Source organism: Crocodylus porosus, unplaced genomic scaffold, assembly GCF_001723895.1.
Source record: "Crocodylus porosus isolate Cpor-Errol unplaced genomic scaffold, CroPor_comp1, whole genome shotgun sequence".
Taxonomy (NCBI): Eukaryota; Metazoa; Chordata; order Crocodylia; family Crocodylidae; genus Crocodylus; species Crocodylus porosus.
The window spans coordinates 6,512,065-6,533,823 of record NW_017728917.1 but is presented as its reverse complement, the minus strand read 5'-3'; the positions used below and the strand labels follow the sequence as shown (position 1 = coordinate 6,533,823).

General features: G+C 41.4%; 1 protein-coding gene across 10 annotated transcripts in view; it reads left to right on the top strand.

Moving 5' to 3' along the window:
- Positions 1-21,759, top strand: part of CHL1 (cell adhesion molecule L1 like) — a 152,002-nt gene that overhangs the window by 106,715 nt on the left and 23,528 nt on the right. For 7 of the 10 annotated variants that reach the window (XM_019536623.1, XM_019536627.1, XM_019536622.1 and 4 more), the window contains 10 exons: positions 2,984-3,049; positions 4,258-4,389; positions 5,029-5,166; positions 5,636-5,747; positions 7,116-7,282; positions 10,003-10,168; positions 10,905-11,029; positions 15,107-15,208; positions 15,407-15,604; positions 16,952-17,022. In XM_019536623.1, coding sequence (XP_019392168.1) covers positions 2,984-3,049; positions 4,258-4,389; positions 5,029-5,166; positions 5,636-5,747; positions 7,116-7,282; positions 10,003-10,168; positions 10,905-11,029; positions 15,107-15,208; positions 15,407-15,604; positions 16,952-17,022 — 1,277 coding nt within the window. The remainder of the gene's footprint in view (positions 1-2,983; positions 3,050-4,257; positions 4,390-5,028; positions 5,167-5,635; positions 5,748-7,115; positions 7,283-10,002; positions 10,169-10,904; positions 11,030-15,106; positions 15,209-15,406; positions 15,605-16,951; positions 17,023-21,759) is intronic. The other 3 variants (XM_019536625.1, XM_019536631.1, XM_019536624.1) reach the window with 1 other exon arrangement.

Genomic DNA, 21,759 nt, shown 5'->3' with positions numbered 1-21,759 from the left:
ATGTCCAACCTAAATCTGCTCTCTGTCAATTTGTGGCCATTGTTCCTAATTACTCCAGGGGGGTGCCCTAGTAAACAGAGCATCTCCTATTCCCTGCTGCCCTCCCTTGGTGTATTTATAGGCAGCCACAAGATCACCTCTCCTCCTTCTCTTGCAAAGGCTGAAGAGATCTAGGTCCCTCAGTCTCTCCTCGTAGGGCCTTGCCTGCAGGCCTCTGACCATACAAGTGGCCTCCTCTGGACCCTCTCAAGGCTATCCACATCCCTCTTGAAGTGCGGTGCCCAGAACTGGACACAGTACTCCAACTGCGGCCTGACCAGTGTCACGTAGAAGGGAAGGACCACCTCCCTGGACCTGTTCATCATGCATCTGCTAATGCATGATAAAGTGCGGTTAGCCTTGTTGATCACTTTGTCACACTGATGACTTGTGTTCATCTTGAAGTCAGCTATGACTCCAAGATCCCTTTCCACTGCTGTGCTGCTGAGAACGTCACCCCCAGCCTGTAAGTGAGTCAGTGGTTCTTTTTGCCCAAGTACAGCACTTTGTGCTTGTCTTCGTTGAACTGCATCCTATTTAGTTCTGCCCATTTTTCCAACCTGACCAGATCCACCTGGATCCATTCCCTACCCTCTGGTGTGTTAACTTTGCCCCATAATTTGGAATCATCTGCAAACTTGGGCAGGGTGCTCTCCATGCCCTCCTCCAAGTCACTGATGAAGACATTGAATTGCATTGGTCCAAGGACCAAGCCTTGCAGGACCTCACTGCCCACGTCCTTGCAGATCGATACCGACCTGTCTACCACCACTCTCTGGGTGTGACCCCTAAGCTAATTTGCCACCCACCTGACCGTGTAATCATCTACAGCACAGCCTAGCAATTTAATTATGAGAACATGTTCATTCTCATCCTCTACATACACATTCAGGGCAGATACTTACCTGGGGTAAATGAAGGTAGCTTTGTTAACTTCAGTTGATTTCACTGGAGTTTGCTGATAGGTAGCACCTGAGGACCTGATAATCTCTTTTTTAAGGGTGTACACAGGAAGATAAAATTAACATGTAAAGTAGAAGGACTATCTCTTTTATTCACTACCTCTGCTGCTCCACCCATTCTCTTTCCTATTGCTAGTTCATAGATCAGAACCAAGTTATCATTTCTCCTGTCTTATACCTATCATTTTTTTTCCTGATATTTGAGCATGAGAAAACCAAACCTTACTTGTCTTAACAGCATTCCCAGGTGCCAGTATTTGCATACAGCCTGCTTATTTATCCTACAATGCACTGAGGGCAAGGATTCAGACAATTATTGACAAACATAGTACCAGAAAAATGTTCAGCCAGAAAATTGCTTGATTGCTTGAACATTTTAATCTCTCCCTGAGAAGAGGTTAGCTGGGAACAGTGAAGTAGGCACAGAAATACTGGTAGGGAAAGTCCTTTTTTAAAAAAGGCCCAGGATTTCAGGGGTTTCTAATTATTATTTAACAATTGTATAACCTCTAAATGTTTTGCCCAACACAATCCGCAATATAATGGGGTCCCAGACTTGACTGAAGTGCCTCTTGTGTCCACAGTTACCAATTTTGCTCGTGTGAAGAGATGACTTTTGGATTTTGTAGAAGCACTTGGTGTAGGTTCCTATTTCCTTGCTATCTCCAATTCACCTCTTCTTTCCACAGAAGCATTTCTCAGGCTTTTTGCGGGCAGGGGCTGCAGTTTAGTACTTGGAGGAAATCACAGTTACATAATTTCCTGAGGCAACTACAATCATTTCTTATTTGGAAAAGCAGCATTAGAAAAGCAGGTAGACTAGGAATTTTTAGCTCTGATTTTAAAGCAGTTTAGCAACTGGGTATAAGGAGAAACTAGCACCATGTATTCAGTTTATTTAAGCCACCTGCAGCTTCTCCATGGATAGTGATCCTGAACTGTACTTTGGTTATCTGATGACACTATACTTTCATTGTAGTCTTGATCCTTTCTTTTTTGATCCTTTCTTAGCTCCAGCATAACTAAAGGGATACCTATAGCTCCATCATGAGCACTGTGGTTGACAGTAGTGCTCCTTAGGTGCAGCCAAACTTTCTAGTAAAAACACATAAGTTGTTTAGATAGGAGACAAAGCTTTCATAGGAGCTAGACCCATTTTATGGACTGAATTTGTACAAGAGCCAAGGATGGTCACAAAACCTGCTCACCTGTTGTTCCATGTGCATTCTAGGATGAGAGGAAAAGTCATGCGACATATGTTAGGCATGTTATTTATAATGCACTACTAGATGGTATGGTGATGAAGGCAGTAGAAGAGCCTGGATCCGTTGGAATACAGTGTGAACAGAATATATATTTTAGATACATTTGAAGTTGGATTTTATGTCTGTCCTTTTACCTGTAGCATTGCAGAGCAGCGATTCTCAACCAGGTGATGTGGCAGCTTAGAGCCTCCTGAGATCCTTGTAAGGGTGGCCACCGAGTGCCCATACAATGTTTGTACCGTTAGGTGTACAAACATGATTCACAAGATAAACCTGATGATTTCAAATAGGAAACTATAATATCCAAAACATTATGACCTATTTAATTTTTATGAGCCCTTTGCCACAGAAGAATTGCTTATTATTTTTCTGTCAGCAAATCCCATAGAGCTGGTCATTTCTGAGAGGGCGCGCCAAGTATAACAAGAGGGACTTTGAGTCTGAAAAGATTGAGAAGCACCATTGTAGGACATCCTAAATGAATTCTGTACTGTAGAAAACCATGAACTTTTATAGAATCTCTCACTGAATCATACCACCTATCCATAGTCATTAATAGTGCATATATGTAAAGGCAATGATTTTTGGTTCTAATATGTCATATCAAACATATCTCAAGATATATTAATAATCAACCGTCCTGCTGACCTGCAGTGTATTATATAAACATTGACTAATTAATCCTTATAGTTTGGATTCATTAATTCATCTTTTCAGATCAGAAAACTAGGACAGAGAAGTCAAGGAACTCAACCAAGGCCTCAGATGGGATTAGTATCAGAAGTAAGCATAAATATAGAAGTTCCTGGTCCCTTCGTTCAGACCAACCATTTTCTTACCATACAGTGGAGTAAGGGAAAAGAGGAATATAGATTATTTTTTAAAGCCATGTTTCATATAGCTTCAGTGAGAGGGCTTTGAGTTCTTTCTTTTGTAGACATCAGAAAGGTTTCACGAGAGTTCATACAAACTCCTTCTGCAGCGTAAAAAATGTCTGAGTTAGCTCCCTCACTTACAGTTTGTATTTTTGGTTGAAGTACATATAGTATTTAACTAACACACAGTGCTTGCTATTAGAAACACATTGGTTGTTTTTCTTTTTTTCTAAAATAACGGTTACCCTGCTGCTAGAACGTAGCATTTAGTTCCTGATCTAATAAGAGGGAAATTTGGTAATAGATCACAGCTCCACCATGTGGACAACTTTGTACAACTGTTGACTTTCGAGTGATGACTGCTCTCTGCCCATTAGAGACTGGTCCAAGCCCACTGAAGTCATTAGAGCTCTCATTGACCCAAAGACAATCCAGGGAGGCCCTAGGGATTACAATGGATGTAGTTAGTATGTGCAGAATGTGAGAAAGCACAGGGATCCATCCAGACCACACAGAGTAGCAGGCATAGGCACAATCCCTAAACTCAAGCTGTTGAAGTCACGAAAATACTGTCATTGCAGCCAGGCCGTCCCTGGAAGCAGTGCATAGCTCCCATCGAGGTCAGTGAAAGCCACATGCTTCCATTCAAGTGGGAGGATTTGGTTTCAGTGGACACTTTGCATTTCAGTTGCTGTTCTGACATATCCAAATATCATTCCAGAGTTAGCAACCCCACATTTGAAGGGCTTTATGGGGAAAAAAACACATACATCCAACCTAGCCATTTTCACCAACCTGCCTGTCGCCAATCACTTACAGGTGGACATTTACACCCAAAATATATTGTGCCCATTTCACCCATTCACATTCAATTTTGGCAGTTCTAGTCTGAACAGAGGAAGGTTTCTCGATTTTTTAACTCCAGCATAATCAGCGCATGAGCCAAAATAAAACATGACTGCATACTAATACAGTATTCTTTAAGAGAAACTCTTCTTCAGTAAAAGTTGACAGAGTTTGCCATCTGCTGGGAGATGATAGTTTTAGCAGTTTTGAGTGCATTGCTACTTCTCTTTGTTGTAAGGTCTGCTGAAATGTTATTTCTCTCCTTAACAGAACCTCCTCAGTGGGTAAAGAAGCCTGCCAGCAATGTTTACAGCGTTGGGTCAAATCTCGTATTGTTTTGTCAAGCTATTGGCAACCCTGAACCAACCATAAAGTGGAAACTTAATGGGATGCCCATTGATGGTAAGTGCAGAGGACAAGATATCGTTTTACCAGGCTCCACATGTGCCGTGCCCCCAGCCAAAAGTGGCTCATTGATCCAACCGTGTTGTGAAGATCGTTTTGGTCAAAGGTAACACTTCATAGTGGTAACAAAGGAAATAAAATTAGCAACAATTTGGAGACGACTTGTGCAGTAGTTCTCTCAATTTACTGACTGCAGCCGGTCAATATAATGTTTGCATTTTAAGGAATATGGATCCAACTCTAGTGGCACTAGGTGGCCTCCGAGGTTTATCATCCTACTTTTCTGAATCTGGACTGGTGGTCATAAAGACATCCAGAATATGGCTGAAGCATGAGGCCCCTTCCCAGTTCCTTCTCAGGCACTAAATACCTGGAAGAGATATTTCAAAATATAACTGTGTAGCTACCATCAAAAGTAAAATATTTATGAAGGGCTCTAAAAAATTCTGCTGGTAATCAGAGTAGCCACAACCCCATGTTTAGTCTACCAGGACAGTTTTCTGGCTGTCAGGTCAACTGTTAGCCTAACGCTGAGGACATAACACACTCCTTGTGCTTGCATTTGAAAGGGAACTGCTGGAACAGTAGTAATAACAGTGGTTCCTTATCCTGCTGGTATATTTGGTTTCCTTTCAGGGAGGACGTACAGGGGCCAAATCCTTCCCAGAGAGATCAGCCTTATCAACCTACAACTTCAGGACAGTGCCGTGTATCAGTGCGAAGCCACAAACAAGCATGGTACCATCCTGGCGACTGCCAACGTGAATGTTATCAGTGAGTACTCTCACAATAGGAAGGTGTTTATGAAAAGGGCATTACTAACTTCTAGCTCCTTCAGGGTAAATTGTTGGAGTCAGAATTTGTAGATGGGATCTAAGGTTGCTCATGTTACCATTGTTTATCTAAACTAGCACTTGTGCTATATTGGTTGGTAGTAACTTCATGAATAAAAAAAAAAATAAAGCCAAAGGTATGGAACCTGGACCTTGCTCTTAATAGTATAGTTATAAACAAACCATTTAGTTATTAAATATTTGAAATCTTCATGTCCGATTCCAATTATCACCCTCTATGGGCTGCAGCTGCTCAGGTACCTTTGCCCAGAGGTGGCAAGAATTCCTGGTGTGCAGAATTTCTCCGTCTTGCAGTCACCCAATTACTAGAGTCGGAGGCTCTGAAAAATGTTTCTTACCAACTTCAGTGTCCAGTGCACAATATTATTAATATGTATTCTGTTTTTCAGGTGTTAGTCCAGTAGTGCTAACCCCAGAGGGTGAAGACTATGCCACAGTTGTGGGCTATAGTGCGTTCTTGCACTGTAAAGTTTTTGCCTCACCTCCTCCAGTTATTAGATGGTAAGCCTTTGATAACTGGGTTTGTGTGCTGCTACTTTTAAATGGCTGTTTATAAACAAACTATGTTAATCTCAGAATACAAACACTGAAACTTCTGCTAGTTGTCATGGTTATCGAGTCAAATATAATAATGAATAAAATGCTGCCAGTTTTCTGGATTCATTGCGAGTTTTCCCTCGTGAATCTCCAAACATTCTGCTGAAGAAGGATTAAATCCTTCCTTCCAATATCTGCTCAAGGCAGGTATTGTAATAGCCCTTAGATTGGTAAACTGAGGGATTATTGGCTGTATAAGCCAGTGTATCAGGTGCTTCCATTCTCACTGGATGAGTTGCTTTCTTCGTACAAATGTATAATTGGGACAGAAGATCACCGAGCTGTGAAGCACGTTTACCAAGCAATGTTCCTATGCTGTGCAGTCAGTGATTGCGTGATTTCCAAAACCCATGAAGGATTCAGTAACATCACCAGTGATAGACACATATTGACTGCCTTAAAGAGGTGGTCTCTCCAGGTAGAGATCTATTGAAATGGCATTTGAACTGCAAGACAGTTATGTCCCATTGAAGAGCAAACCATCTCAAACCCTCACCCAAACAATAATACTAGAAAATTCTCAACTAAAAAAGTGCCATGTATATATGTGCATTCATCTATCTGCCCCTGTATATGATCCTTGTAATAAAAACCATTTAATCATGCTAGAAACATTCACTTCACTTGCCTCTTACAAAACCCATTGCCACTCTACAAAACCCACCAAAATGCGTTCCAACAATTGCAGAACATTACCCACTGAACCAATACCTAAAAATCCTTAATCTTCAAACACAAATGAACTTAAAACTTAAATATTTCTTCATCACCAACTCATGCGAAAACATCGTCCTCTGCACCAAAGCTACACAGTTCCTGGTCTCACATCTATATTTGTATCCTGAACACAACTCACTCTTTCTAAGTCTTCTGGTTCTCAACTTCGTGGTCGACCCTACTCAATTGCCTACGTATTTGTTCCTCTTTCCAAGGCCTTGGCTTGCACAACTTGCTTTCACACATTTTAGCCCATGATCATGGCTTTTTAACCATCTTACTGGCATTTGGTAGTGTTTATATTTCCCTGATGGCTTCTGACCCACTCACCAAAGGTATACCTTTAGTTAGCTTTGAAACTTGGAACCATTGGTTTGATGATAATGGTGGTGTGATTAAATGACTTAAAAGCCACAGAGGAAGAAATGAAAATAGAATCCAGACACTCTGGTGTTAATCTCTTGAAATAAGTGTTAACGCTGAATTCCTCTGTCTGTATGAAAGCCCAGTTTCAGAATGCCTGAAAATAATTGATGAGCATAATTGTATTGTTAGGGTGAGAGAAGACAGTACACAGTCACTTGAAGGTCTACGGTATACCGTATATGAAAATGGCAGTCTGGAGATAAAAGAAACAATGAAAGAAGATTCTGGATTATATACTTGTTGGGTGACAAATTCTGTTGGAAAAGGTGCAGTCAATGCCAATCTGGATATTAGAGGTAACATCTTGTTTTATAAATGGAGACATATTATATACATGGCAAGGCTTTAGATTTATTAATTATTTCCTGGCGAGTACTGTTTATAAACACCATGTTTTACACCTTTTGCTTCCCAAAATTATCACATGGCTTTCAGACAACACTGTATTCAGAAGTACCAACATTTTCTCTTACTCTGGACCTGAATTGCAAATGCAGAACTCTTTTTTCATAGTCTGAGACACTGAAGAAAAGTATGCTCCTGACCTGTTGCAACTTTTAATTAACTAGTGCTTCGGGGAACCTATCTGGTAATACTTTTAGGTTCAACCTTCCTTCTATATTCTTTAGCACATGGAACAAGGCTGGCTTATCCCAACCAGGTTACAGAATATTACTGGAGACTTCACTGCTTTTTTCCAGTTTCAAAGTGAAGTCCTTGCTTTACCAGGCTTAAAAATCCAGAAGCCCCTTCCTTACCTTCTTTAGGCTTCTTTTTACCCCATCTACACATCCCGTTCTATTTTGTCAAGGAACCAAACCTCTTATTGAATGTATGGGCACCTAACAGTCCCCTACCCCACCCATTGGGATTAGACTGGGATCCAGGCTTTGGGATTTTGCTGTTTGCATTGTTCTACTCAATTTATTGGATTTAGAAAGGAACAATCCACATTACTTGATTAATTTGGATGGTCAGACTTTTTTTTTTGGTCATTCTGTCAGTGTCCCAGGCACCTGGTGGATGGATTGATTTTACATAGTGGCAGCATTCCTGTAAAGTTTTTGCTCTTACATTAGTGGCACCTCCTAGGGCTGGGCGAAGCTTCAGTCCCTGATTTGATTTGGTGAAGATTTGGCCTGATTCAGTGGCCAAATCTCTGAATCCTAACCGAATCAGAGTACCCTTTAATCTCTTCAAATTGAATTGGAACTCTTCGAATCAACTCCGAGAGGCTGGGAAAGATTCAGACGTAGAAACAGCTTTAAATGTTTTTTCTACATACCTCTAGATAGCAGGGGCTAACGAGTATTGTGTTGCTGGGGCACACGGAGTGTCCCACAGAAGCCCGGGGGGCTCCCTAGCACACTCCCCAATCCACTTCCCGGGACACTGCAGAGTGCACAGGGTCCCCCCACTCTGCACGCCACCCCCCCCGTTTGGTGACTGGTACCTCCTGGGCCTGTGGAGGCTGCCTGTGATCCCCCTGCAGCTGATTGCTGAACCAGGGGAGCTCAGAGGAGGGGAGGGCCCACCACACTCCCTGGCAGATCCAGAAGTGGACTGGAAGTACTTCTGATCCACTTCTGGGTTTGCTGCTGAGCACATGGCGGGGAGCTCCCCGTGCTCCTGTGGGATGCTCCACCCACCCCAGCATCGCAGCATTCCCAAGCCATGCTGGTACCTCAAGGTATGTAAATAATGCTTTTAAAGCTGTGTCTCTGTCTGAATCGCTGATTCTCTGAATCAGCATTGAATCTTCAGGTTTGGATTTGGCCAAATCGAGTCAGGGACAGTGATCTGAATCAAAGAATTGAATCACTGTCCCTGATTCGGGCTGAATCCGAATCTAAATCGAATAGGGCCCGCTTTGCACACTGCTAGTACATACACATCCCATTCTAATTTAGGGGATGCTTTTCTTGGCTTAAAATGAATGATGGAGTTGGATAGATTCTATTGAGACCATATGTCAGTGAGCGTCACTGAGGACGTAATGGCACTCAGAGTTTCCAGGGCTGGTAGTTAGAAAAAAGCTCTAGTGTTTTACATGTCATTTGGGCATAGATTCATACATGTTAGGGTTGAAAGGGACCTCAGTAGGTCATCGAGTCCGACCCCCCTGTCCTGGGCAGGAGAGAGCGCTGGGGTTAGACGACCCCAGCTAGGTGCTTGTCCAGTCTCCTCTTTGCTTACAAAATGATTGAGAGGGAAGAAACAGGGAAACGCACTTATATTTTCATAAAGATGCTTTTTGCTGTATATGGCAATATACACCCCGTAGACTTTTCTTACTTATTCAACTACTTCCACATTCAAATTTGTCATTTAAAATAACCAGCTTGATTGTGATATTTTTTTCTCACTTGACTTTAATAAGCTTGTAATTTTTTTCCTGGATCATTGCCAAAGTCTATTTGAAATGGCAATTGGGCGTATAAATTGTATTCATATTTTTTCTCTCCCTCATTCGTTTCATAACACACCATTAACTAGGATTTTCACCTGTGACATTTTCCTATAAACTCCAGATTGGTGGTATGATCCTTTTTGACACAGACTGAACTCAAAGGGAAATGATTAGATAGTAAACTATATTCTGGCACAAATCCAAGTACACACAAAAATCTCCTCTGTGCCCGTGTCCACCCAAGTGGTGGACTGCACAGTTGTTACAGCGCAGTACTATTGCGGCACGTTTTTTTTTCAGACACTACGGCACAGTAGCAATAACCTACTGCACAGTAGCTCATTAATACAGCGCAGTAGCATGGCATCCTGGTTAATGCCCACCAATGCGACTGTACAGTGGTAATAAGATACTGCATAGTAGCTCATTGCTACTGCACAGTTGCATATTTTATATACAAGTCATACCGGGCGCATCTATACAGGAGGTGTGGGGAGGGGAATGCGCTAGGTTGCTACTAGAATTGTTCTCTGTGTTTTGTTCGAAGGAAATGTAGCATAATCACTTGTGTATTGTCAATCGAAATAACTTTCTGTGATCCCTCAGATGCTACAAAGCTTGCAGTTACTCCAAAGAACCCACAAGTGCTGAAATCGCATTCAGTGTTATTGAAATGTCTGTCTGAATATGACCCACACTTGAAACACAGCTTTAAATTATCCTGGAGAAAAGACGGAGATGAGCTTCAAATCAATAGCACAGAAGATGGGAGGTAAACCAAATGAAACAGAAACTTCTTGTCTTTATACTCTGCCTTCTGTTGTATATAGCATAGTTAATTTTATTTCCTTATGAAATGTAATAATTTGAAGAGTAAATCTGAGCGTCTAACAGTGAAATGCTTCGTTGTGACTGAATCTGCATTGTTTTTCCAATACATGGATATATAAAAAATGTTTGGAGTTTAAAGCCATGATTTCCAGGTAGGTTCATATTCAGTTGCTATGCTGTGGAGCAGTGCAGCTCATTAGGGGACTATGTGGCGTAACAAAACATCAAACTCTGCCTTTTAAACTTCGTCAGAGCGTTAAATTCTGGTCCAAATGAAGTCATTGGAAATTTTGGCACTGACATGAATGAAACCAGAATTTCATTCCAGCCATTCAACACTTGGGTGCCAGGGGTTGAGCAAAATCTGACACTTCATACCAGCACTCAAAAAGTTAGAAGAATAGAGGTCTTTGGTAGCCTCAGTTTAAACTGTACATGCTAAAAGCAGCATGTGTGTTTTATATGAGTTTTATGGATAAGTGAAGCCTGGCTGAATTTTGCTCCAAATATTAATTTGCCAATGACTTAAGGAGGACTAGGACTAATCCCTTAACCCTGCTGGACGATTTGAGGCTGACAGTAATGGATGTGTGAACTCCTGTATTATATTATTCTGTTCCTTGACATTTTCTCTTTCTCCTCTCCTCTCTAATTCGTATACATATTTTGTCCTGAAGGATAATTGCTGACATGGACACAGTGTTCATATCAAGCGTAACAATGGAGGATCAAGGTATTTATACCTGTGTGGCTAGTACATCTCTAGACCGTGTTACAGCTGAATCCCAATTGATTGTCCTTGGTAAGTAGTATTTGTTTCCTGGTTTGCAATAAACTAAACACTAATACAGCCTTTCTTTAAAAAACTTGCCCATTAAGTTTATAGAACCTCTGTGGCCTGATTTTCTAAGTTCCTGCAAGTCCAATTAACTCCAGTTAAGGATATGCTTTCTCAGCACTTGTGGAAACAAGGATCTCACAGGCAGAGTATTTAATAAAAGATACCTATAACATATTTTCAGCACAGTGAACAGGAGGGAGCCATTTTCTCTTGTAGGAAGGCAATCTAATTGTTTATAGTGTCCAAAGCAGGCCAGACCCTTTATTTGAAATAGCAAAACAGTCCCGCTGTTGCCTTGCAGCCTCAGAGGAGTCTTTCACCATAGCCTCCATGTAGCGCTCCACTGTGCGTTGCCTGTAAAGCATGGCCCACTGGGAACTTTCTTAGGAGTTGGATAGATTTAACATAGATAAAGCCACCCTGTATTTTGAAATAAATTGTATGAACCTCTTCTCGTTACTTTGGGGAACACTAGATTTCTAGAGGAAAAAAACCCCTCAAGGAACTGACATTTAGTTATGTAAAGTCCTGCTCCTAAGTCCATTGTCTAGTATACTTAATAGGTATTAACGACATCTTTCAACATCTTGCATTTCATGGACATATGAGACTGTAAGTGACCCATGCCCCTTCCCAGAATATCCTGGTAGCATAAGCACACACCTGGGATGTTGGAGCATCTTTACATATACTCCAGTGGCGGGGGATAGGTGGGTGCTTGAATTAAAGCAGCTTTCAGGATCCGCTCTAATTAAAGCACCCACAGCATCTCACGAATCATGGGATGCTGAATACAAAATGGCAGCGAGGCAAGCTTGTTTGATGTACTTGAGTTAAAGCGTCCACCACCAGTTTGAAGCGCAGGGACACTGACCACATGAGACGCTAATTAATGTAATCTCTTGTAGTAGCTATTGCAGGCCAGAAGCTTTATTTGTAATAGTGAAACAGTTCTGCTGTTGCCTCGATTAATTGAGGCTGCTCTGATGAGCTGTAATTACAGCACATTGGAGCAGGTCTCCTGCCCGTCTACAGGCACTTGGAAGACTTAGGTTCAAGTTTTAGTGCTGCCTGATTCTGAACAGGGCTTGAACCTGGGTTTCCATAATACAGGTAAGTGTCATGGTCTCTGGACTATTACATATTGGGGAGGAGGGGAGACTCTGACCCTTGAAGCTGTTAAACTATGTTTAGTTAATTATTTTGCTTAGGCTAGAGGCAGACTGTTTAGAGCTCCATGCCTAGAGAAGTCAGGCCTGACTCAGACAGAACAGGGAATTTAATTTGGATCTTACCATGAAGCTTTCTTGCCTAGGAGCTAGTCCCCATATTCTTCTGCCTCTTATTTGCACCAGTTTTTGGAATCACAGTTAGGCATCAAAATTAGAGTTAGGCACCTGAACCTGACTGACTTGCATAAGGTCATAAGGGATGTCTACACCAGAGCAGGAGCCTAAACTCATGTCATCCAAGTCCCAAGCCAGTGCTCTAACCATGTTTGCTCCTGACCCTATTCTCAACTTGTGCTACACCTACCCAACCCTCCTTGAAGTCCTGACACTCAATTCCCAGTATCCAGCCTACATATTTATGCAAGACAACCGTGGTACAGGGTCCTTAAAATATTCGTTTAACGTCAAGTTATTGTTTTCAGTTTAATTTCATCCATTTATTTTCTACCAGAGGCGCCTCAGGATTTAGGACCCTGCAGATTGGACTGATTTGTGGTTATTTTGTGCTTTAATAATAAATACAAGTTTTCAATAAAAGTAAATTAACAACATGACTTGCAGTTTCTTTACGTATGTACAATTCATGAAGAGCTGTATCTCCTTTTAAAAACTGATTTGCACAAAAAAGGGGAGGACGGGGAGGCAATCTTGTGTCCTGTACTTTCTCGGTCTGGTATATAAGAGGTCTGTAGTTTTTGAAAACAGAAATTGCAGTAGTTTTCTCCTATGAGAAGCCATTTTGCAACTAGGTAACTAAACACCACTAATAGAAAGATACCACAATTTTAGGAATTGGGAGCAAAACAAATTTGTACTGACAGTCCTTAACACCTTTTTTTTGTTATTCATGATTAATGAGCTTATTGTATTAACCTTTGTTTAAGAGAAAGACCCTCTGCTTTTCCATTTATCATATGAAATCTCAAAAAAACCCCAAAATCCCACATGCCACCACAAGAGGGCATCTAGCAAAACGCAGGGGGACTGGATTTGGCTTGCTTGACATTTCAAATGTATTTTCCAAGCAGGGGAGAAAGGTAGTATAAACCAAAAAGGTATTTTTTTTATCTTTTTCATATCAAGAGGAAGGTGTTAAGGCACAAATCAGCTATTTTACTGGTTTCCTGCTTTTATTTATTTATTTATTTATTACTTTAACGTGTTATAGGGATGCAATTTTCAAATCTTGTTTGCTGGCAGTTTGAACTTACAGGTTTGGCCAATTGTAGATGATTTCTCAGGGAAGGAGAAGGAGGTCAAGAGAAGTGTTAGCACCGTGCTCTACTCAGGATAATTTGCCTGCACTTCTCAGCAGGATATATTAACCTCATGGCTGTAATGATTCCAGTGCTGGAGGCAGCTCATTTAGAGCTAGTTTGCTATCTCCATACAGCGCTACCTGGGACTGTATAAACCTGCCAAAAGCTTCGCTCAGGACTGTGGCACAGTTTGGAAGCTGCATGGATTTTATTTTTTATCTTCATGTCTACTGTACCACAACACAAATGAAATGAGGAAGTGGGGGCTAGTATTATTAGGCCATCATCATCAGGAGAGCTAATATCAGCCTATATACATTTTATTTCCCAAGCTAGTTCCATATCACCCTATTGCACTCTGACAAAGAGCAAGCCACAAAGGGCAAAGATAACCATCCCTCTGTGTGACTGTGCCTCGTGTTAAACGCATTCAGCATAGGAAAGGAAAGACATTTCAAAGACATAAGCTGATCCCCATCTTGGATTTTTTCTCCTGCCTTTTATAAACTTCCTGGGGAAAAAAAAAGTCATTCTGCAAAAACAAGTCTCTCCTCCCATGCTGTCTTTCCAACTCCCTGGTTACTCCTCCTTGTATGGTTTATTTGAGGTTAAGTTTCAGTCAGCCCAGGTATAAAATCCAGTAACATGCTTTGATATGCATCTTGGAAAACCAACTCTGATAGATGCATTGGAGGCGGTTGAAGGCAGAGTCCCTTTTCTTAGAGCTTAAATAATCTTATCTAGGGCCCAAAGATAAGCATTTTAGCCCAGTCCTTGCCATATACTTGTCACGTTGGCATTTGAGTGCCCTGTTAGCTTTTGGCATGGTTTCTGGAGAAAGAATAAACTGGGAAGACGAGGCATGTGCTCTCTGGTCCCTTCATAGTGTGGGGCTAGAATGGAAATCTGCCAAGGGTAATGAATGCTCTGTTCTCATTTATCCCAGCAGAGGATTGATTTTCTGTAGGAGGTCAGATTCTTTCCCTAACCTCTGGTTTGGACAGAACAAAACCAAGTGAAGCAAATACGACTTTCTGTTCAAACCATATCAAGATTTATTAACATTTAAATAGACCTTAGGACTTAAAAAGAAAAAAAAAATCCCTATAATGGCAGATACTATAATGTGAGTAGATGCTAATGCTCCTGAGAATGAACACAGTCTTTATCAGAAGGTGGCGAAGTGAAAGGATTCATCTCGCCTTTGTATAAAAAGGTGAGAGTTTTAAAAGTAATAGCAGTGGACATTTCTGGGCTTTCTGTCTGGTTACAAAGCTGATTTAACTTAGCCAGGTTAGACTAACCTGCAAAGATTGAGTCGATGGAGGCGCAGGCTTTTTGAATGGCTGCTCCGTGCCTTAGAGAAGAAACTGTAATATTCTGAATACTTTTTCAGATAAGGTGTTCAGAGTTGGCTTTAGAGAACGTGGTGCTCTGTTCCCACCGAAGTTAAAGGGAATTGGACCACTGACTTGAGGCTGATAGGCCAATACCCAGTGCTTTAAAATATAAATTTATCTTTGTTCTCCTCTTCCCTCTGTTTTTAGATGTTCCCGACCCACCTACAGCCCTTCAACTCTCAGAGAAAAAGGACAGAAGTATTAGATTATCCTGGATAGCTGGAGACAGTCGTAACAGTCCTATTAATGGTATGAAGGATTCGGCCAACATGGTTTGCTATTTTTAGAGATGTGGCGTGCTGTGTCAGTTAGAATAACCATCCAGGGCTTATAGAAACACTTGATTGGTTGTACCGCTGAAGTTCATTTCTTGTTACTTTGTTTTCTTCCCTTCCTGCTACTCGGTTTATACAGGCTATTTCTCTTTCTTGTTGTTTTCCCTTCCAGAGTCTATTATAGAATTTGAAGAGAATCAGTGGGAGCCTGGGAAGTGGCAGGAACTAACCCGAATCCAGGGGAATGACACAACCGCTGTTTTATCCTTGGCCCCTTTTATAAATTACCACTTCCGTGTTATATCCGTTAATGCTGTTGGGAGAAGCCGGGCTAGTGAGCCATCAGCACGCTATGAGACACCTCCAGCTGGTATATACTGCCATCTAATATCCTGAGTGTTCATTTGTTAGCATAACAGTTACCCTGACTTGTTGTATAAGGGTATGCAAGATGCCAGGACAGCTTTTGCTGTTTTTTCAGCCCAGGTAATGTTGTTTGGGACTAGATTGTTATACTTTTACAGATCCTGAGCATCTTATTCCCTGAACAATTCTCATTGAAGTCAAATTCAGCAGATGCACTTGCAGTGACTATTTTCCAACAACAGAAAGGTCTGATAGATAGCCCTCCACACCAGGCAGCAGACCTGGAGCCCTAAGTTAGGGAATACGGCATTTTGCCACAGGTGGCAATGCAGCAGACACACGTGCCACGACAGCAGTGTACACGAGTCAGGCATGATGCTTGCAGGAGTTCTGGCTGGGGCACTGAGGTTCAGCATAGCCCTGCGTACAGAAGCAGGAGTTGGATAGGATCTTTAGCAAGATTTATGGTAAGCCTTCCAGCAGCACTCAGCTCATCACAGATTTCCATTCACAGTGCATTTCTCATTGTAACATTAAATGACTGATTCCTGAAAGTCATTTTATAGGCCAGCTGTTCAGCATTGTATTTGCATTGCCCTCGCTTTCTTCTTTTCTGTAACTCTAGGGTTATTTTTTCCCCCTTATATCGTCTCCGCTCCTTACACAGCTTTTCAGCTCTGACTCACGCTAATGATGCACCTTCTGTTTCTCCATCCCCATAGGGGGAAATGTCTCTTCTGAATAATCCCCCAACATCTGGTGCTTTGAAATCCAAAAGGACCCAGGTTAGCATCAGCTGATACCTCTAAGAAAGAAGGCTGCCATAGAGTGAAACCATCTAGACAACATGTTTGTTCACTAAGGGCCATGCTGGACTCAGAAGGAACCAGAGAGAAATTGTGGTCTTACTGGTGGTAGATTTCTTGACAGCCTCCTGTGTGCGGCATGCCAGTCAACCCTAACTAATACCAGGAAATGGGGCGGACCCAGAAGTAAGCAGATCCAGGTGCAGCTCTGCCCTTGAGTTACAGGAGGGCTTAAAGGCCAGGGCAGAAATTATTGTGGTTCAGGACTTCACCATTCACTAAAGCAAGTGCCTATCTATCAGTATAGAAATATTCTGAAGTTGTGCTGTGTCAAGTAATTTAATCAAAGACACTTGACTTAATCAAAGACACTCATTCTCAAAATCCACATCAGAGAATTAACACATCACTTCTGGTATTTATCTGTTTGTTTCATGAAGATGTTGGACATGGGGAGATGTGTGTGGGTGGAGTGGTGGGAGGACACAGAGAAGATTCATTAAAGGCTGACTACGCAAACTAACTTCCTGGCTTTGCTCTTACAGCTCCAGACAAGAACCCAGAAAATATCCGAGTTGAAGCTTCTCAACCAAATGAAATGATTATGAAATGGGAGGTAATATTTAGACATTTCTATCAGTGGTACTGAGAGTAGCTAGTTGTGTTAGGTGCTACCCTGTCCTGCCTTCTGACTTCATGCTAAGACCGTGTCCAGACGAGCACAAGCCGCACGTTTGGGGGCAGAATTTGCTACTGGGATTTCAGGTAGCAAAAATAAGCACCGGGAGAAAAAGCAGCGCAGAGTACGCTACAAAAGCATGTCCCAGAACAAATGAAAGCTTAGTCCTCCAGTGAGATGCTCCAGTGAATGTCTCTACTGCTCCATTTGTGCCCTGGCTGCTCTACCACTCCAGGAGGAGCTGCGCAAGAATAGGCTGCCTATAGTGGGCAAATTTGTCTCGCAGTAAAGCACGTGTGTAGGGGCATGCGCTGAGGCACAGAGTAGTAGCACAAATTTGTGCCGTTGTAAGTGCATGCCCCTGCTTGTCTGAACATGGCCTAATATTAACTGGCTAATAGATGTGTGAGCCTCATAGGCAACAACCTACTTCATCAGATGCTACTTCATCACTCTGCCTATCAGTGATGCAATATATGAAATGGTTTCTTCTCCCATATTTTACTTTCTGAAGCATTGTTGAGATTGAGGGTTATCTTAAAAGAGTGTACACACTTCCAACATTATTTCTTGCCTTTTCCCCTGGCAAAATATACTATTTGTCTTGCAGGTACCGTTAATAAACTTCCTGGGTGCGAAATCCTCAGACTCTTTAATGTCAAAGACACAACTCTAATCGACTTCAGTGGCGTTAGGACTTCTTATCTCATATTTTTCTACCTTTTGTTGTCAAAATGCATTTTTGTTTCCTAAATGTCAAGTATTACGGAGAAAGGAAGAAGGTTCATAGTATATAAACTCCTCATGTAGAGTGAGGAGAATAAACCCCGAGAGTACACTCTTACACTACATAAAAAAATCTAAAAATGGTAACGAGCGTCTAAGGATTCATGTAAAATAGTCAAGAGCAGAGTTCCAGCCTTTAAATGTCTATCTGTTTGCTATTTACACGCAGGCACTTTCACAGAATATATATTATCTCCCCTTCAAATCAAGTTTCAGTATTTGTGGAGGTAACATATTTTGTGCAATTGGCATTAAATAGTTTTGCACTGGATACAGAGAGCCTAAGTTTGACCCTGATTCTATCAGATGACAGCATACATTTTTGCAACCAAAATTTTCAATTTAGACTTGGGTTTCTTTCTCAGAGGAAGTGGTCTTCTGGGTCTATTGACTTTCACTTTAATATAAAGCTTCATTCTACAATGTATTCCATTGTCAGTTAAAACATTCCATTTTTATACTACAGATGCATAGTGGTAGCTACCAGCACAGACACATGTTGTTCTGAATTATTTGTCCCACACCCGGCAATGTGTTAAGTGCCTCATTGAGCAGATAGATAGAGATGTCAGCCAAAAAACTTACAATCTTTAGTTCAGACACTGCACCAGTGTAGATGAGAGCAGACTTTGAAGGGAGTGGAATAGGACTGGAGAGGCTTTGATACATAAGGTCATGGTTCAATTAGGGGTATATATTTGTGACAGCATTTTTATTTGATTTGCTTTCTTATACACTTCATGGCAGAAATGCTTTGCCTTATATGCATGAAAGCCTTTCTGTCCAGGAAACAAAAGCCAAAGATACATACACTGATTCTGTAAAACGATGTTAATCTGCCAAGTTTGGATTAACACACGAGATGAGCATTAGCAGCAGGGTTTTCAGCCAAGGATCTGCAGCATCAAGTGAGATCAAATAAATAGTCAAGCAGTGCTGAAATTTAACTCTAAACTAGAATTTATTTTCCATCATGAAGTTTTATTTTCTTCTGTGGGTGGAAAGCCAAAATATGCTTTGGCACCAGCACCAGAACACCATTTTCCCTAAAGACAACTCTGTAATATTCTGAATACTTTTTCAGTTAAAGCGTGGGGTCTTTCAGCTTCTTCTCTAAGGCTAGGGGCAGACATTCAAAAAGCCTGCACCTGCATTGACTCAATCTTTGCAGGTTAGTCTAACCTAGCTAGGCTAAATCAGTTTTGTAACCGGACAGGTATCCCAGAAATGCAGGCACATGCCTGCAGTTGCTCAGGGTGGAAGCTGGAGGTGCTAGAGCATCCCTCCTTCCTTCCACAGCATGGAGCTGAGAGGGGCATGGCCAGGCTTCGGCAGGATGCTGTGATTTGCCCAGTAAGGAATTGATAACAGTGTTTATCACCCAATTCAACAGAATGACATTACCACCTACTTGTTGATTCTACCCGTTGATTTAGCAGGGACCCTAGCCAGTATGTGGTCTGCTAGCTAATACACAGACACCTCCTCAGCAAGGCAGAGGGGAGTGGTGAGGGGGAGGGGGAAAGCAGCCCGCAGTCTCTGGAGCTGCAGCCAGGGAGCAGAGGGGAGGGGCCAGCCCTGCTGTGGAGCAGAGGGCCCCGCCCAGCCCGGAGAGCATGCTGGGATGCTGGGGGATTCTGGTTTATCTTAAATCAGCCAGGGGTCTGGGACAGACATTGCGTAAACCAGTTTGAGCCAAATCAGTTAAGTCTGATACTATAACCGCTTTCAGTCATTCTCAAACTGGTTTATGTGCACTGAACATCTGTTCTGTTACAGGTTTAAACCAGTTTCTGATCACTTAAACTGGTGTATGTGTAATGACTGACCCTAGCCTAAGAGTGTGTGTGTTCCTATACTTTAGCTAATGGAGTCAAGATATTCATGAAAAAAACAGTTTATGTGTATCAAAGAGTAAATACCCTGGTTCTACCCTGGACCTAAATTTAGTCTGAATGCAATTCATGAATCCTCCTTTTGACTGTGGGTGAGATTTGCGATTTGTTCCATCTAGCTAGTTAAATAGCCATAACATCAGACAGGTAAGTAAGTGAATTACCTGAATCAGTGCTCATTAACTTTGTACTTTGTTTAAGCCCAGATACTTTTTGAGAGGGTATTATTTCCATATATATCAAAGAATTAATATGCCACTTTTCTTAAATCTTATGCTCCTAGAGAAAAATTCAAAATTGGTTAATACTTTAAATGCTAAGACAGTTTGTTTTACTATCTTAATACTTTCAGAAGTCACTTAAGCTTTTTATTTTGTATGTAGCTAACCACAGTCTTTCTGCAGAGTCTTTATTTAGATGGGTTTGACGTTATATAGAAGAACATTTCTATCCCTCTTCTACTGGGACCAGAAAAGGCTTAGCTAGGATGGTGGTTACTCCTTTCTGTCACTGAGAATATGGAGGGTTGTTTCCTGCAGCTTTCTTCATAAAATTGTGAATTGCTATTCCCTCTATCTAGCATCTAGATCAGAGGCTCAGTTTCTTAGGGCAGTACTTCAGTCCCTATTCAACTTGGACCCTGTGTTCATCATCTATTTAAAGACTAGGGCTTACCAAGCAATTCCACGTGCATGAGAATACAAAGTAAATTCATAGAAATCTAGGTTATTTGCAATGGGACTTCTTCATTGTAGACTGTATAGTCGTATTTCCTGCTTATTTCCCTACATCCTTTGAAGACCTATGACACTGTGCCTCTTGAAGGAATTGAAGCAGTAGAGGGCACCATATCTCCTCTTAGGGCCTTGTCTTCAGAAAACTGGTGCTTAAATCTGTGTGGTGTGGCACTGGTCTAACATGTGGAGTCTGTCTGTTGATGCAATCCAGCACATAGGCATGATCTCACAGGCCAGATCCAGTTGTGGAGGGACCATGAACTAGATCTGATCCAGTGCATGGAGCCATGTCACCCTGAGTGTGCAGCTCCCCATGGGTCCAGATGGCATGGCTCTGTGTGAGCACTGTAATGGACACAACTATGAAAAAATACGATTACCTAAACTGTACTGGCTGACACGTCCCATGAGCACAAATATATTGAGTCTCAAAGAGCTCCTGTTACAAGTCATTAACCTCTATTTTTATTTCCTTTAAAATGTAAGACTAAACTGAAAAAGTTCTGTAAATTCTGCTGACAACAACGTTAAGTTTCCATGACTGGAAACCCAAGCAGTGTTTTGAACAGCGGCCCTGCTGCAGGGCTTTAGCAGTGCAAAGGTCAGATTTTAAGTAATCAGCAATCATTTTCATTTAGTCAGTTACGCCTATATATTTTAGAAAGCTTGTAACAAACGTGAAGAACAAGCATAAAATTTAAAGTTTAAGATCCAGAAAAAGCATGGTAGTACTTTTCAGGGGGAATTCATGCACTTTGCTGGATTTGAGCCATACTGTATTAATGTATACTTCCATCTGGGGGAAAAAGGTTGCTTGAGAATTTATACCTATATTCTGGGGGAAAAGTTGTTTGATTTACTGTATTCTCCAATGGTTATCTAAATTACAAATACATTTTACAATAAGGACTCAAAGTTCGAATTCAGCCCATGGTTGGTCATGTTTGTCCGTGGTCCGTGTGAGATGAATCACAAGCATCAAAAAGAATAGTGAATACAGAAGCATTAGGCACTATTTTGATTGAATTTATTTTGATAGTACTCAGAAATCAGTTAACATGGTGGATCTGTTGTATTGCCCATGCTTTTTATTTATGGAAGCGATGAGCTGTGTTTGGGAAATTATTTTTTTTCTTTTTCTTGATATGAAAGAAAAAATCCTCAAGGACCCATCCCTTCCCACCAAAATAGGAAAGGAAAAAAGAAAATGAAAAAATTGCATTTCTTTCATGTTTTTGTTTCTCAAAGAAGTCCGT